This window comes from Ailuropoda melanoleuca, chromosome 16 (genome assembly GCF_002007445.2).
Source record: "Ailuropoda melanoleuca isolate Jingjing chromosome 16, ASM200744v2, whole genome shotgun sequence".
Classification (NCBI taxonomy): Eukaryota; Metazoa; Chordata; class Mammalia; order Carnivora; family Ursidae; genus Ailuropoda; species Ailuropoda melanoleuca.
In genome coordinates, this window is record NC_048233.1 from 1051353 (window position 1) to 1069337 (window position 17985).

Genomic DNA, 17985 nt, shown 5'->3' on the forward strand with positions numbered 1-17985 from the left:
CACATTTAGATCTTTCATCCATTTTGAGCTTATTTTTGTGTATGGTGTAAGGAAGTCGTCCAGTTTCATTCTTTTGCATGTGGCTGTCCAATTTTCCCAACACCATTTGTTGAAGAGATTGTTTTTTTCTACTGAATATTCTTTCCTGCTTTGTTGAAGATTAGTTGACCATAGAGTTGAGGGTCCATTTCTGGGTTCTCTATTCTGTTCCATGGATCTATGTGTCTATGTGTCTGTTTTCGTGCCAGTACAATTCTGTCTTGATGATTACAGCTTTGGAATACAGCTTGAAGTCTGGAATTGTAATGCTTTCAGCTTTGGTTTTCTTTTTCAACGTTCCTTTGACTATTCAGGGTCTTTTCTGGTTCCATACAAATTCTAGGATTGTTTGTTCTGGCTCTATGAAAAACGCTGATGGTATTTTGGTAAGGATTGCATTGAATGTGTAGATTGCTCTGGGTAGCATAGACACTTTAATAATATTTGTTCTTCCAACCCATGAACATGGAATGTTTTTCCATTTCTTTGTGTCTTCCTCAATTTCTTTCATAAGTGCTTTATAGTCTTCAGAGTACAGATCCTTTACCCCTTTGGTTAGATTTATTCCTAAGTATCTTATGGGTTTTGGTGCAATTGTAAATGGGATTGATTCCTTGATTTTTCTTTCTTCTGCTTCATTGTTAGTGTATAGAAATGCAACTCATTTCTGTGCATTGAATTTGTATCCTGCCACGTTGCTGAATTCCTGTATCAGTTCTAGCAATTTTTGGGTGGAGTCTTTTGGGTTTTCTACATAGAATATCAAGTCATCTGTGAAAGATTGATTTTTGCCAATTTGGATGCCTTTTTATTTCTTTTTGTTTTCTGATTGTTGAGGCTAGGAATTCCAGTACCATGTTGAATAACAGTGGTGAGAGTGGACATTCCTGTTGTGTTCCTGACCTTAGGGGAAAAGCTCTAAGTTATTCCCCATTGAGGAAGATATTTGCTGTGGGTTTTTTATGTACGGCTATTATGATATTGAGTTATGTTTCCTCTATCCCTTCATTGAAGAGAGTTTTTTTTTTTTAAATCAAGAAAGGATGTTGTATTTGTCAAATGCTTTTTCTGCATCTATTGAGAGGATCAGATGGTTCTTGTCTTTTCTTTTATTAATGTGGTGCATCACACTGATTGATTTGTGGATGTTGAACCATCCCTGTGGCCCAGGAATAAATCCCTCTTGGTCGTGGTGAATAATCCTTTTGATGTACTGCTGGGTCCTATTAGCTAGTATCTTGGTGAGAAGTTTTGCATCCATGTTCATCAGGGATATAGATCTATAATTCTCCCTTTTGGTGGGGTCTTTGTCTGGTTTTGGGATCAAGATAATTCTGGCCTCATAGAATGAGTTTGGAAGTTTTCTTTCCATTTCGTTTTTTTTTTTTTTCAAACAGCTTCAGAAGAATAGGTATTAATTCTTCTTTAAATGTTTGTTAGAATTCTGCTGGGAGGCCATCTGGCCCTGGACTCTGGTTTTGGGGATATTTTTGATTACTGATTCAATTTCTTTGCTGGTTATGGGCCTGTTCAGGTTTTGTATTTCTTCCTGTTTCAGTTTTGGTAATTTATATGTTTCTAGGAATATTCTTCCAGATAGTCTAAGTTATTGGCATATAATTGCTCATAATATTCTTTTATAATTGTTTGTATTTTGTCAATGTTGGTTGTGATCTCTCCTCTTCCATTCATGATTTTATTTGTTTGGGTCCTTTCTCTTTTCTTTTTTGATAAGTCTGTCTAGGGTTTGTCGAGTTTATTAATTCTTTCAAAGAACCAGCTCCTAGTTTTGTTGATCTGTTCTACTGTTTTTTTTTTTTAGTTTCTATATTATTGATCTCTGCTCTAATCTTTATTATTTCTCCTCTCCTGCTGGATTTAGGCTTTATTTGCTATTCTTTTTCCAGCTCCTTTAGGTGTAAGTTTAGGTTGTGTATTTGAGAGTTTTCTTTTTTTTGAGAAAGGCCTGTATTGCTATATACTTCCATCTTAGGACCACCTTTGCTGCATCCCAAAGGTTCTGAACTGTCATGTTTTCACTTTCATTTGCTTCCATGTATTTTTTTTAAATTCGTCTTTAATTTCCTGGTTGACCCATTTATTCTTTAGTAGGATGCTCTTTAACCTCCATGTGTTTTTGTCCCTTCCAATTTTTTTTCTTGTGATTGAGTTCAAGTTTTATTTTTTTAATTTTTTTTAAAGATTTTATTTATTTATTTGACAAAGATAGAGACAGCTAGCGAGAGAGGGAACACAAGCAGGGGGAGTGGGAGAGGAAGAAGAAGGCTCATAGCAGAGGAGCCTGATGTGGGGCTCGATCTCATAACGCCGGGATCACGCCCTGAGCCGAAGGCAGACGCTTAACCGCTGTGCCACCCAGGCACCCCGAGTTCAAGTTTTAAAGCACTGTGTTCTGAAAATATGTTTGGTATAATCTCAGTCTTTTTATACCAGTTGAGACCTGATTGGTGACCCAGTATGTGACCTCTTCTGGAGAATGTTCCATGTGCACTCAAGAAGAATGTGTATTCTGTTGCTTTAGGATGAAATGCTCTGAATATACCTGTGAAGTCCATCTGATCCAGTGTGTCAATCGAAGCCCTTGTTTCTTTGTTGATCTTCTGCTTAGATGATTTGTCCATTGCTGTGAGTGGTGTGTTAAAGTCCCCTACTATTGTATTATTATCAATGTGTTTCTTTAATTTTGTTATTAATTGGTTTATATAATTGGCTGCTCCCAAATTAGGGGTATAAATATTTACAGTTGTTAGGTCTTCTTGTTGGATAGACCCTTTTATTACGATAAAGTGTCCTTCTTCATCTCTTATTACAGCCTTGGTTTAAAATCTAGTTTGTCTGATACTCCAGCTTTCTTTTGATGTCTATTAGAATGATAAATGGTCCTCCACTCTCTCACTTTGAATCTGGAGGTGTCTTTGGGTCTAGAATGAGTCTCTTGTAGACAGCATATTGGTGGGTCTTGTTTTTTTTATTATCCAATCTGATACTTTATGTCTTTTGATTGGAGCATTTAGTCCCTTTACATTCGCAGTAATTACTGAAAGATCTGAATTAAGTGCCATACCTATAAAGTCACTGGTTCTGTAGATTGTCTCTGTTCCTTTCTGGTCTTTGTTACTTTTGGGCTCTCTCTTCATTCAAAGGATCCCCTTTAATATTTCTTGCAGGGCTGGTTTAGTGTTCACAAATACCTTTAGTTTTTGTTTGTTCTGGACAGTCTTTATTTCTCCTTCTACTTTGAATGACAGCCTCGCTGGATAAAGTATTCTTGGTTTCATATTTTCCCATTTAGCACAATGAATATATCATGCCAGTCCTTTCTGGCCTGCCAGGTCTCTCTGGACAGGTCTGCTGCTAGCCTTATGCTTCTACCCTTGTAAGTTAAGAACATTTTGTCCCAAGCTGCTTTCAGGATTTTCTCTTTATCTCTGAAATTTGCAAGCTACACTATTTTATGTTGAGGTGTTGATCTATTTTTATTGATTTTCAGGGGGGTTCCTTGTGCTGTCTGGACTTGAATGCTTGTTTCCTTCCCCAGATTAAGGAAGTTAAAACTATTCTCATTTTAAAAATTCTTTTTTCTTTTTGCTGTTCTGACTGGGTGATTTCCACTGTTCTGTCTTTCAGATTGCTAATCCATTCTTCTGTATCATCTAATCTGCTGTCGATTACTAGTGTATTTTTCAATTCAGTTGTTGTATTCCTCAGCTCTATGACTCCTGTTTGGTACTTTCTTATATTTTCTTTTTTTTTTTTTTTAAAGATTTTATTTATTTATTTGACAGAGATAGAGACAGCCAGCGAGANCTCAGCTCTATGACTCCTGTTTGGTACTTTCTTATATTTTCTTTTTTTTTTTTTTAAAGATTTTATTTATTTATTTGACAGAGATAGAGACAGCCAGCGAGAGAGGGAACACAAGCAGGGGGAGTGGGAGAGGAAGAAGCAGGCTCACAGCAGAGGAGCCTGATGGGGCTCGATCCCATAACGCCGGGATCACGCCCTGAGCCGAAGGCAGACGCTTAACTGCTGTGCCACCCAGGCGCCCCGGTACTTTCTTATATTTTCTAACTCTTTGTTGAAGTTCTCACTGTGTTCCTCCATTCTTCTCCTGAGTTTGGTGAGCATCTTTATGACCATTACTTTGAACTCCACTTTGTCTGATAAATTACCTGTCTCCATTTCATCAGGGATTTCCCCCCCCTGGGGTTTCACCTTGTTCTTTCATTTAGAACATATTCTTCTGTCTCTTCATTTTGTTTGATTTTCAGTGTTAGCCTCTACAAATTAGGCGGAATAGCCACCTTTCCCAGTCTTAAGGAGTAGCCTTGTGTAGGAACATCTCCTGTGTACATTGTGTGTGCCTGGAAGCTTTGGCTGGCTGGCTGGAGCTGAAGCCAGCATGGCCTCGGGGAGTCCAGGGGCACACTATGCCTGGTCCACCCTGATGGAATGGCTAGAGCTGGAGCAGGCACTGGCCAGGGGTGTCCTGGGGTGCACTGAGACTGGAGACCACCTTGGTGGGGTGGTAGGAGCTGGGGCGGGCATGGATGGGGGGCTACCTTGGGGAGAGCTGGTGTGGACTAAGGGCCTGGGGCTCACTGGAGTAACCATAGTGGGCCAACTAGAGCACCTGGACTCTGCTCCCATCTGCACTATCAAGGTGGAGGGGAATGTAAACAATTGTGCTTATTGGTACCTCCAACCTGGAAGAGAGAGTTCCAGTAGTTCCCTTTCCCCTGCCATTAAGTGGATGTAAATGGATTTCCTTCACTTATAGTCTTGTTGCCCTTCAAGCCACTGTTTTTCCTGTGTCCCAGGATGGGTGAGCTTGGGTATAGGGCCCTCAGTGCTATCCTTTCTCACTGCAGGTTGTAACATTGGTTTTTTGGGGGAAGGTTTCCCATGGTTACCATGTCTTCATCTTTCCTACCATTTTCTGTGTGGTCCCTCTTTGTTGTATAGAAGTTGTTCAATCAGCACTCAGTTCTTCAGGATGAATTGTTCCATATGTGGGTGTAGATTTGGTGTGTCCTTGAGAGGAGGTGAGTTCAGGGTCTTCCTATGCCAGCATGTTGGACCATCTCCCTCAGCCTTTGTTTCTCTTTAGTTCAGCAGCATAACTTGAACTATTTTTTCTTTAAGATTAGCTCATTATTTTAACATGTATCTTGCTGGCCTGGTTCCTGTTTTCCCTAATTTTAGATATTTCTATTATTTTCTGGAAGGATTTAACTGAGAAAAGGCACTTCTCTGCTGGATTATTCACTGAAGTGAATTTCCACACATCATTATCTTTCTTATTTTACAAATGAAGGAGCTGAAGTAGAGAGAGAATAAATGATTCATCACATTTTAAACAAACTTCGACAGCTGAATCAGAGGCAGGTGGTCTTCTGACCACAATCTACAAAACACTATCATAAGCTAGAAGTTCTTAGAGAGCAATCACAACTTCTTAGGTACATTCTATATAGCTTTTTCCACAGAGAAAGTTCAGAAATACTTATCAGTTACAAGGACAGCAGGTTACCTCAGCCAAGGCTGCTGCTGGCCAATAGGGTACCTTTGTGTAAACCAGAAGGCATCCCTTCAGGTGAACACGGCCCTGAGGGAGCATGGCCCAACCAGTAGAGCATAGGTGAGATCTTAACCCACAGCTGCTGGCTGGCTGAGCACCTTGATCCAGGTATAGCCTGTACAATTGTATGTGATGACTTTGACCATAGTCAGCATTTGCCAATATGACCCCGTTCTGACAGTTCTAATTTAAAAAGGAAGTTAAGCATTTGAGAGATCACAGTCAGTAAAATTCCATTTAGTTGGGGCTTAGCCCTGCTTTAGGTAACACTCATCACCTTCTGCTTTTTTAACTATAAGCTATGACTTCAAGATATCACCCAGAATAATTTCTAGAAATCAATGGAAGGCTAGAATTCAAAATAAAGAAGCTAGAGACCAACAGGCCATTCAAGGAGCAAAGGAAATAAAAGTAGGTTGGGCTTCCTCAGCATCCCTGGATGTGAAGCTTATCACTGAACCACTGCTCTGATACTACATGGAATGGGAAGATCCTGGGAGCATTTTTGCAAGCTGCTAGATCTTCAGAATGGCTCTCCCAGTGGCCCTCAGATGACACTTACCTTCTGTTTTGATCCGCAGGGCTGTCCGGACCAGGGCAAACAGGGTGGCATTGAACATGACTGTCCCATCACTGTTCAGAGGCATGTTCATGGAGACCAGGCGCTGGAGGGGAAGAGGAGGCAAAGCTGGTGATTACAGCAAACAGTTCTCAAAGGACCTACGGAGCCACCATGGCAGGAGAATGCTGGGAGGGTGCCTTGAAACTTGTGTGCATGTGTCAGGAAGGGGTTTGAGGCATGGGTCACTAAAATGTATTCAAAACCTGTTCTGGGGGAAACCTTAGGTCTGCTATAAGTACTCTCACCTTTCCACACAGGGTGAAGGAGGAAAAGAATTTGTTCTTATTAGACCCTTGCATCCACAAAAGGATATTAAGCCCACCCAACCCCCTCCTCAGCTCAAATGTCCACTCAGGCATTTGTGTGTGCTCTCTATCGGAAACAAAGAACAGCTGCATGCCAGGCTCTTGCCAGAAGCCCACCTGCCAGCCAGCATTCATCCAAAGCCTGATAAGAGAGATAGTAATGGCAGGTTTGCATACAGGTGGTGCAGTGTATCCTCTTTTCTGTATATTGAAAAATAGACCTCTGCATCAAGCTGGGTCAAAAGCTTGTTGACTGGATAGGATTGACCTTTTCCCTCCTTTCTCATCACCCAAAATTGCTGCCGTTGCATTGTGCCCTGGTGTGGGGCCCTCAGCACACACCAGAATAATTATGAGAAAGAACACCATGAAAGTCATTCTGGCATTTGCTCTTAAGATGTGGTCAATGATGTTATTTGTTAGATCACATGGTGTCCCCCTGTTAATCATAGTGCCAAGAAGAGTTATAATTTTCCTGAGTGACTTGATCTTCTTGACTCTCATGGTCAATGTCAATTGTGGAGCAGTCACGGGGAAGCTGAACACCCAACCAGTAGCCTGTCCAGGCCCATCTGGAGACCATGATGGATGCACTATCATCTCATGCAGGCCACACTTGTCCTTGCTCTTTTGTTCATTGTGCTTTGATGTTACATTTAATTTGTGCTTTTTTCCCCTCATAACTTCTATAACTTTGGAAATCTTCTAAAATCATTTTTTGGGAACATAGTGGACATGTAAGTGAGAAAAAACTGAGTAAAACAGAGCACAATTCAATTCTCCATTTCCCATTAGTGGATTATCCAGAGTTGAATTTTACTATTTGTGCTTCTTCTATACAGGTCTCTGAACTCACTTCCCCCAACTCTTTTCATCTCACAGTGATTCTCACAGTACAGAATGGTGGAAATGGGAATGAAAAGAAGAGGGGATAGAGTAGAAGCAATACTCTTTGGCAACTGTGGGGCTACCTGATTGGGATTACAGTGAGGTAAGAGAGGTGCCTGGGCACACAATTTAAGGGGTTGCTCACTCTCAAGGTCATAAGAAGGCCACATGAGCAAGAGTTGGGTCTAAAGAACCTAGGATGCTTGTCTTTAACTTTTATGGGGTCATAGACTTACTTAGAAATCTGATGAACATGATGGATCCTCTCCCTGGTAAAATTTGGGAGTGTTTCAGTGATTTTGTACACAACTTTAGGGCTTTCCAGGTTCCTAAAGCTGATGAATGGACCCTTTAATAGCCCTTTGATCCCAGGAAGAGTACCTCTAATCCATCCGTCCTTGGCTGGAAGTCTTCCAGGATGCCTAGGTGGTACAGTCTGATGGGACTGGGTATGTGATCTGTTGGATCATGAGGCATTCACCTCAGTTTTCCTTTATAGAGTCTGAGGATTTATTGTTGGAAGGAAACTTAAAATGTAATCTGGCTCAGGCTCATTTCTTTAGCACATAAAATATTGTTGTCATGCCCTTAAAGGATCAATGGCCTGACTAAAGTCACAAGACAAACAGGCTTCTTCCCTCCCATATTTTCTTTTTCCCCTGTGAACCCAGGTCATCACTTACTTTGCAAGCCACGCGGTGAGGGCACAGCTTCCCAAAACCCAGTGGGGGCTGGATCCGTCGAAGCAGGGTCACCACATCTAGGTGTTTGATACGACCCCTAAAAGAGGAAGGAGAAGAGGGAAAGATCAGTCAGAGGGCCATGGTCTCAGCCTGCAGCCCAAGACTCACGTATCAGGCTCTTCATAGCCGTCGCCCTATTGGTCAAACTCAGTGCAGAGTTGCAGAATTGCATGGTAAAACTCCAAAACCAATATATACATGTTTAGATTTTAATGAGCAACTTTCCACCAGTGCTATGTTCAAAGTGGAAGGGACTTTAGGTAGTGCAATGAGATTCTCACATATACTTGCTGCTGCAATCTAACCATCTGACCAAAAGGCATTTATTGTCAACTAAATGTGACTGACAGATAAGGTATCCTTGAACCTGAGGAGAGAATAGGGTTGAGATCTGCTTAACTCTAAACATTTTAACCTGAAGTTATTCTTCACACTAAGATCTCCCATCCTTCTGCTCAACTGAAAATAGATATGCTCTTGACTTAGCCCAAGATGCTTGACCTCCTATTGCTGGCCTTTGACCCTTGACTGGGGTCTGGTGCGGTTCAGTGTTTCTAATCGATCTACCCAATGCTAACCTGTGTTGAACCTCTTCTATAGGTATGGGCACATAATGTCCTCTAGACTTTGGGAACCAGTGTTTCCTTCTGGAACTTACTTGGCTTCAGGATCATACTCTGCCCAGATTCTTTTAAATTCATCCAGATGATGGGGACCAAGAATTGACCAGTCCCTTGTCAGGTAGTCAAAGTTGTCCATGATGACAGCTACAAAGAGGTTGATGATCTGAAAAGAACAGAGATATGATGAGTTTCTTGCCACTTGAATTCACTTTGCCAGCCAGTGCCATACCTGGCAGAAGCCCACATTTCTAAAGACCAGCTATGTTCACCATTTAAAACATCAGCCCCTGGTGCTGCGGTCTCTTGCGCATGAACCTGACACAGCTCCCCTCAGAGTGGTGTGGGATGAACCCCACATGTGGGCTAGACAGCTTCTGTCATACAAAACTGCTGGGTAGGGCTGCCAAGGACAGAGGGCAGCTTTCTCCACCACCCTTCCCTACAATCCTCATCAAAGTGTACAAAACATATCCATTGCCTCTAGGCCTCCACTCACATCCCTTCTGTCCCCTGGGACAAATGCCGCCATGACAAGAGCCAAGAGGAGAAGAGAAAGGTGCTGGTTGGGCTTGCTTTGGCCCAGGGCTTTATGCCCTCATCTAGTGGTTGCATATTGCTACTAACTGAGTCTTTCTAAGCTGGCTCCTCTGACTGCAAGCTGCAGAGATAGAGGGCCTGGGCTGCCTTGAACTGCACACTCACGACCTGTGGCTGTTCAGATCCCCCTCGGCTTACCAGGAAGGCACAAAGCATGTAGAAGCTGATGAAATAGAAGACTGCGAAGCTGCTGCCACAGGGTGTTTCGCCTTCTGTGCTGTTGCTGGGCTCCGATTCGGGGGCACACTTCTTCCCTGGCATGCAGGCCAGCATGATGTCCTGCCATGCCTCCCCTGTGGCACACCTAGGGGAGAGAGGTGAGAGAGTCCGCCACCCGTGGGGCCCATCTCATATCTCTGGATTTGTCCTTCACCCTTTGCCCCATCCTCCTTCCTCAGAGGGACTACTAAGTTGAATTTGGTGTTTATCGTTCCCTGAATGCTCTTATACATTCACTAAATAAGAAGATACATAGCATTGTTTTGAATATTTTAAAACTTTCCATAGATGGTCACAATCCACCTTTTCTGAAAAGTCCTTCTTTTTGCCATTCATGGTAAGTTTTGGAGACTTATCCATTAGGCTCTAGTTCAGTCATCTTAACTGCCATATAGCAGTATATTCTATGTGTATCCCAATTTTTAAAAAATATTTTATTTATTTATTTGAGAGAGAATGAGAGCACGAGCAGAGGCAGAGGGAGAAGCAGACTCCCAGCTGAGCAGGGAGCCCAATGTGGGACTTGATCCCAGGACCCTGGGATCATTACCTGAGCCGAAGGCAGATGCTTGTCTGACTGAGCCACCCAGGTGCCCTCTATGATACCGTTTTAATAAACCCGCTGTCCTGTTAAAGGTTTCTCTTTTATTTTCTTTTTTTTGCTATTACAAAGAACCCTACAATCAGCATGCAGGTCCATGCCCTGGTTATCTGCTTAGAGAGTGGAATTGCCAGGTGAATTAGGTGTGTCTTCACTTCCACTAGGTATTGCTGGTTCTCCAAAGGTTTGTGCAATTTATGCTCCTGTTGTCAGTGTGGGACAAATGCCATTGCTTTGCAGACCTTTCAACTTTTTTTCGGTTTTACCAAAGTATAATTGACAAAATTGTAAGATATTTAAAGTGTCTGTCGTGATGATTTGATCCAACTCCACATTGTGCAAGGATTCCTCCCACCTAGTTAACACACTCGTCACCTCACTATTTATCTTTTTTTTTAATGAGCACATTTCAGATCTTAAAAAATTTCAAGTATGTAATACAGTGTTCTCAACTATCATCACCATGTTACCCATTAGATCTTCAGAACTTCTTTATCTTATAGTGAAAGTGTGTGCCCTTCTACTAACTTCTCCCTATCCTCATCCCATCCAGCTCCTGGCAACTCCTTTTCTACTCTCTGATTCTATGAGTTTAGACTTGTCAACTCTTTGTATTAATGAATTTTTAAAAATGTTGCTCATATGATGGCTGTGAAATATTTCATTGCTGTCTTAATTCGGGTTAAATGATTAATGGGCTAAGAATTTTTATTTCATTTTCTGTTGAACTGCGTGTTCATATTTTTGTCTCTCTCCTGGGTTATTTGTCTTCTTGTTCATTTGTGGGTTTTTTAAAAAATATATTATTTTCTATTAATCCTTTGTCAGTTATATGCATAGCAAGTACCTTCCTCCAGTCTGTGGCTTGTCTACAGCCTTATTTATGGTGAAACCTATTTATTTTAATGAATCTAAATTTTATTTTATTTTTGTAAAAATTTATTTATTTATTTGGAAGAGAGAGAGAGAGAGCTGGGGTAGGGGCAGAGGGAGAGGGAAAGAATCTCAGGCAGACTCCCCACTGAGTGTGGAGCCCGACAGGAGGCTTGATCCCATGACCCTGAGATCATGACCTGAGCTGAAACCAAGAGTCAGACACTTAACCGACTAACTGAGCCACCCAGGCACCCCTGATGAATCTAAATTTTAAATTTCACTGTTTTTTGCCATCTTGTTTGAAGAAATCTTTCCTTATTCTAGGTCATAAAGATATTTTCCTATATATTCTAAAAATTCTAAAATTTTGTTTTATATAATAACCTATTAATCTGGAATTTATTTTTGTTCTTTTTTTGAATAATAATATTTTTTTATTATGTTATGTTAGTCACCATACAGTACATCCCTGGTTTCTGATGAAAAGTTCGATGATTCATTAGTTGTGTATAACACCCAGTGCAATACGTGCCGTCCTTACTACCCATCACCAGCCTATCCCATTCCCCCATCCCCCTCCCCTCTGAAGCCCTCAGTTTGTTTCTCAGATATAAGGTAGAAATACACTTTATCTTTTCCCGTGTGGATAACCAATTTTCTTAATACAATTTATTGAGTAGTTCATCTTTACCTACTGATTTGAAATATCCCTTTTTCTTCTTTTTTTAAATATTTATTTTGTTATATTAGTCACCATACAGTACATCTCCAGTTCTTGACGCAATGTGCCATGATTCATTACTTGCATATAACACCCAGTGCACCATGCAATATGTGCCCTCCTTAATACCCATCACTGGCCTATCCCAATCCCCCACTCCCCTCCTCTGAAGCCCTCAGTTTGTTTCCAAGAGTCCACAGTCTCTCATGGTTCATTCCCCCTTCTGTTTACCCCCCTTCATTGAAATATCCCTTCTGACATAAATTGTATTTCCATAGCTGTGTGGGTCTCGTGCTAGCCTTTTCATTCTATTTTGTAGGTTTATTTGTCTATGTTGATACCAATGGACCACACTGTCTCGATCACAGAGCTTTATATTAAGTCTTGCTCTCTTATAAACAGTGAGTCCTTCCAGCTTGTTCTTCAAAATTGTCCTGGCTATTCATTTTCACTTTTTCTTACACAGACATGTTAGCATCAGCTCATCAAGTTCCATGAACAATCCCACTGAGAGTCTTATTGGAATTGCATAGATTAACTTGGAGAATTTGATATTTTTGTGACATTAAGTTTCCCAGCCATCAATATGGCACACCTCTCCATTTATTTGAGCCTTATGTAATGTCTTTTAAGAATTTTTTATAATTCCCCCATGTATATCTTTTGTTAGATTATTTCTAGGTATCTTATTTAAAATAAATGAACAAAATTTTGGTATTATAAGCAGTACATTTAAGAAGTTATATTTCCTGTTTACAACTGATGTATAGGGAATACAATCAATTTTATCTATACAAGATTGGCTGAATTCTCTTAGTTCTGCAGTTTCTCTTGTATAGTTTACATGGGCAATAAATTTTTAAAAGAGGTTTTATTTATTTTCTTTTTATTGTAGTAAAATACACATAACATAAAATTTACCATCTTAAGCATTTTTAAGTGTTTAGTTTAGTGGTATTAAATATATCCATATTGTTGTGCAGCAATCACCACCATGCATCCCCATAATTCATTTTTTTGTCTTGTAAAATTGAAACTCCGTGCCTATTAACTAATAAGTCCCCATTCCCCTCTCCCCCTAGGCCCTGGCAACCACCTCTTTACTCTCTGTGTTTACAATTTTGACTAAGTACCTCATATAAGTGGAATTGCATAGTATTTGTCTTTTTGTGACTGGCTTATTTCACTTAGCATACTGCCCTTGAGGTTCAACCCTGTTGTAACATATTGCAGAATTTCCTTCCTTTTTCAAGGCTGAATAATATTGCATTGCATGTATGCACCACATTCTGCTTATCTATTCACCTGTCAATGGGCACTTGGGTTGCTTCCACATTTTACCCATTGTGAATAATGCTGCTATGAACGTGGTTGTACAAATATCTCTTCTAGATCCTGATTTCAGTTGGTTGGTATATATACCCAGAAGTGAAATTGATGGATCATATGGTAATTTCTTCTTTAATTTTTTGAGGAACTATCATACTGTTTTCCACAATGGGTATGCCTTTTTATATCCCACAACAGGGCATAAGGGTTCCAATCACTCCACATCTTTGCCAATACTTGTTGTTTTCTGTTTTGTTTTGTTTTTTGATGGTAGCCATCCTAATGAATATGAGGTAGTAGCTCACTGTGGTTTTGATTTACATTTCCCTATGATTAGTGATGTTAAACATCTTTTCCTGTGCTTACTGGCCATTCATATATCTTCTTTGGAAAAATGTCTATTCAAAATGTCTATTCAGGTCCTTTGCCCATTAAAAAAAAGATTATTTATTTTAGAGAGAGAAAGAAATCAGAGGGGAGGAGCAAAGGGAGAGGGAGAGAGAGATTCTCAAGCAGATTCCCTGCTGAGCATGGAGCCTCACACAGAGCTTGATCCCACAACCCTGAGATTATGACCTGAGCCTAAATCAAGAGTTGGACGCTTAACTGACTGAACCACCCCAGGTGCCCCTCTTTTGCCCATTTTAAATTTGTTGTTGTTGTTGTTTTGGTGGTTGTTGTCGTTGTTGAGTTTAGCAATCTTTTTTTTGGCATTTAATTTTGTTATTTCTGTAATTCTTACTCTTTGATATTTTTTTTCTTATAGCATTGGATAAAACTTGCAGTATAATGTTGATTAGAAAAGGTGCTCTTTTCTGTTATATTCCTAATTACCTATTAGAGACTGAGTGTGTCCCCACCAAATGAGTATGTTGAAGTCCTAAACCTCAATAAATTTGCAGGTGAGGCCTTAGGAGGTAATAAGGCTTAGATCAGGTCATAAGGCTGGGGCCCCCATAATAAAATTAGTGTCTTTACAAGAACAGGAAGAGAGACTAGAGCTTTCTCTCTCTCCATCAAATGAGGACACAGCAACAAGGTGGCTCTCTTTAGGCCAGGAAGAGGGCTCACACCAGAAACTGAATTGGCTGGGACCTTGATCTCAGACTTTCAGCCTCCAGATACATGAGAAGGAAATGTCTACTGTTTAAGCCACCCATTTTGTATTTTGTTACAGAAGGCCGACAAAATTAAAATTGCCAGGACAGGAAAGTGATTGTTTTCCTTTGTTAATCTTCCACTTTACTGATCCTGTTGATGGTTATAAGGTTTTGAGTTGATATGCTTGTTTTATTCTACTTGGATCAACCTGTTGTTTGCCAACAATGACAGTTATGTCTACACATTTTCATATTTATACTTCTTGCTTTTTCTTTCTTTCTTAATACATAAGGAATTAGCCTTATTTAGGCTTATAGAATGACTTAATGGAATGACTGAGGAGATTTCATACCCACTTCTATTCCTGAAAAGTTTATGTAACATAGGAATGATCTATTCCTTGATATTTTGGAAGACATCACACATAAAAATACTGGATCCTGGAACTTTTTAAAAAAGATTTATTTATTTTTAGAGAGAGAGACAGAGAGACAGAGAGTGTCATTGGGGGGTTGGGGGGGAGAGGGAGAAGGAGAAGGAAAGAAGCAGACTCCCTGCTGAGTCAGGAGTCTCACGAGGGGTCAGTCTCACCACCCTGAGATCATGACGTGAGCCAAAACCACGACTCAGACGCGTAACCAACTGTGACACCCAGGCACCTCTGGATCTTGGAACTTTTTGAGGAACAAAACCTTGATTACATTTTTAATTTCTATTGTGATTAATTAAAAAATTCTTTTAAAGACAATTTTGTGATTTATATTTTCCTATATAAAATTATCTACTTCTAGATTTTCACATGTATTGGCATAAATTTGTTCATAATATTTTATCATTCTAAAAATCTCTTCCACATCTGTAATTGTGTTACTTTCTATTCCTGATGTTGTGCCTTTTTAAAAAAATTAGTTTTGATGAAAGTTTGTCTATTTATTGGTCTTCTCAAAGACTTAGTTTAAAGGTTCATTGAAAAATATTTTTGTTTTATATTTTATTAATTTCTGCTTTATTTTAATAAGCGCATTCTTTCATACTTTGAGGTTATTTTGCTATTCTTTTTCCTTTCATTAGTTTGGTTATTATAGATTTTGTAAAATAAATTAATTTTGGCTCTGAAATTTTCTTTAGTATCGATGGGTGCATTTTGTAAATTTAAGATGTACACCCCTCACTCTTTCATTTCTTAGAAGTATGTAGCTTCAGCTGTGATTTATTTAGAACAGTGATTTAAGTGGATAGGTTTTGGAGGCACTACAGATTTTGTGGTTAATGTCTAATTTTTGTTGTACTGAAGTTAGAGAAGTTTTAGAATTTTTTGAGTTCTCCTTTATGACTTAAATCTTGGCTAATTTTTGTGAATGTTTCTGGTGCTTAAAAAGAATGTGTTTTGTTTTTTTTTTTTTGCCATCCATTGATTACAAATTTACTTAAATTTGTCAGTTGTATTTTTAGATATTCTTTACCCTTTCTTTTATTTTGTTCTATTTGCTCTGTCATTATTTTATATGTCTCCCATTGTGTGTGTGTGTGTGTGAGTGTGTGTGTGAGTGTGTGTGTGTGTGTGTATTTTTTCCTTACCGTTCTATTTAGTCTCCTTGATATGTTTCCAAACTTTATTATTAGGCTCATGTACTTTTATGATTGTTTTATAATCTTGGTGGATTATATCTTTTATCAAAATCCCTTTTTGTCTTATTTAATGCCTTTCACCTGGAATTTTATTTCTTCTGACGTTGTTATTACTGCACCTATTTTTTTTTTTGGAAGCTTTGTCTGGTATTCTTTTTTCACTCCTTTATTTTCCCATTCCTTTATTTTACTCTATTATAAACAGGCTACAGCTAGACTTTTTAAAGCCAACATCAGAGTATCTACCTTTTAATAGAGAAATTGAATTTTTGGTGATTAATTTTTGTTTTTATTCCTGCCATCTTGTTTTATTTTCTAATTTTCTTTTCCTCTCTCTCCCCCCCTTCCTACCCCCCTTATTTTTTTTTTCCTCTCCTTCCTTTTGCAGAATTGCTAAGGTTTTCTTTTTCCATCTAGTGATTTGGAATGTACATATTCCTTTCTGTTTCTCTAATGGCTGACCTTCACATATTTAACATATCTATTTACACACTTTCCTCTGGCTGCATATAGAGTTGAATGGTATCTGTTTCCTTTCCATAAACAGGAGAAGAATGTTAGCACACTCTCATGTTTCTCATTCTTCTGCCATCTCATTCTTCCTGCCTTGTTGAGATAATTGGGATTTCACTTCCAAACTGCCATTAAGGTTTTGGACATTTTGCCTTAACAGTTATTATTTTTTTATTAAAAATTTATTATAAAAGTTTTCAACCAGATACAAAAGAAGAAAGTACAAAGAAATGCCATGTACCCATCACTCAATCTTAGCAACCATCAATACTTTTCTGTGTGTGTGTTTCATCTATCTCCCCAACAGCACCCTTCTCCCCTTTTGGCTGGAGTATTTTATTTTATTTTATTTTATTTTATTTTATTTTATTCTTTTGCACTCTCACCTTTTAAAAAAATTGAAAGAGGAGGGGCGCCTGGGTGGCTCAGTTGGTTAAGCATCTGACTCTTGATTTGGTTCAGGTCATGATCTCAAGATCCTGAGCCCAATGTGGGGCCCAGCATGGGGCTCCCTCCTCAGGGCGGAGTCTGCTTCTCTCCTTCTCCCTCTGCCCCTCCCCCCTGCACATGCACACACTCTCTCTCCCTGTCTTTCTAAAATGAATAAATAAATCTTTTTAAAAAAATTGAGAGTTGACACACAATGTTACATCATAGTGATTCGACAAGTCTATACGTTACACTCTGCTCACCACTAGTGTAGCCACTGCCTGTCACCATACAACAGTGTTACAGTACCACTGACTATTTCCTGTTCTGTATCTTTAATCTCCATGATGGAATATTTTAAAGCAAATCCCACACCTTATGTAATATCATTATATCAACCCTAAATACTTCAGTATGCATCTCGAAAATAAAACAATATCATTTACATAGCCATAAAGTAATTATTATACTTAAAAATTAGCAATAATTATTTAATAACTAATACCTCCCTTAACAATTATTTAGACTTAATATAAGGTTTATAATTTCTTTGCTCATAACTCATAACTATAAACTTTGTGGTTTCTTTACTAATATCATTACTTTGTTCATTCAATTTCTTTTTTTAATTAATTAATTAATTATTTTTATTATGTTATGTTACTCACCATACAATACTTCATTAGTTTTTGATGCAGTGTTCCATTCAATTTCTTAGATTAATTTTTCACTTAGAAGTGTATCCCTGTGTAGTTGTTTCAGAGGTTTATGCAAGGGAATAAAATTTCTGCGTTCTTACACTTTTGGAATCAATTTTGCTTTGTTACTTGGATGCTAATTAGGCTGTATTACAGGAGTCTCGGTTCAAAAATATATTTTCTTCATAATATTGCATACATTATTTGTCTTCTAGTATGTATTTTGCTAATGAGAATCTAATGAAAATTGGTATTTTTGAAAACAATTCACTTTTTCCTCTTTGGATGCGTCTAGGGTATTTTCTTTATTCTTGGTATTCTAAAACTTCCTCATACTGTGTCTGATGAAGGGACTTTTTGACAGACCTATTCTGCACTTAGTAGGCCATTTCAAATTTTCTTTGATCATTCTTTAATCTCATTCTCTCCATTCATTCTGTTGTTTTAACC

At 38.9% G+C, this 17985-nt stretch overlaps 1 protein-coding gene across 3 annotated transcripts in view; it reads right to left on the reverse strand.

Annotated features, from left to right (window-relative positions):
• CACNA1C (calcium voltage-gated channel subunit alpha1 C) overlaps positions 1–17985 on the reverse strand; it is a 665077-nt gene that overhangs the window by 30344 nt on the left and 616748 nt on the right. For all 3 annotated transcript variants that reach the window (XM_019793444.2, XM_034646388.1, XM_034646389.1), the window contains 4 exons: positions 9558–9723; positions 8858–8985; positions 8140–8236; positions 6204–6306 (listed from right to left, as the gene is read on the reverse strand). In XM_019793444.2, coding sequence (XP_019649003.2) covers positions 6204–6306; positions 8140–8236; positions 8858–8985; positions 9558–9723 — 494 coding nt within the window. The remainder of the gene's footprint in view (positions 1–6203; positions 6307–8139; positions 8237–8857; positions 8986–9557; positions 9724–17985) is intronic.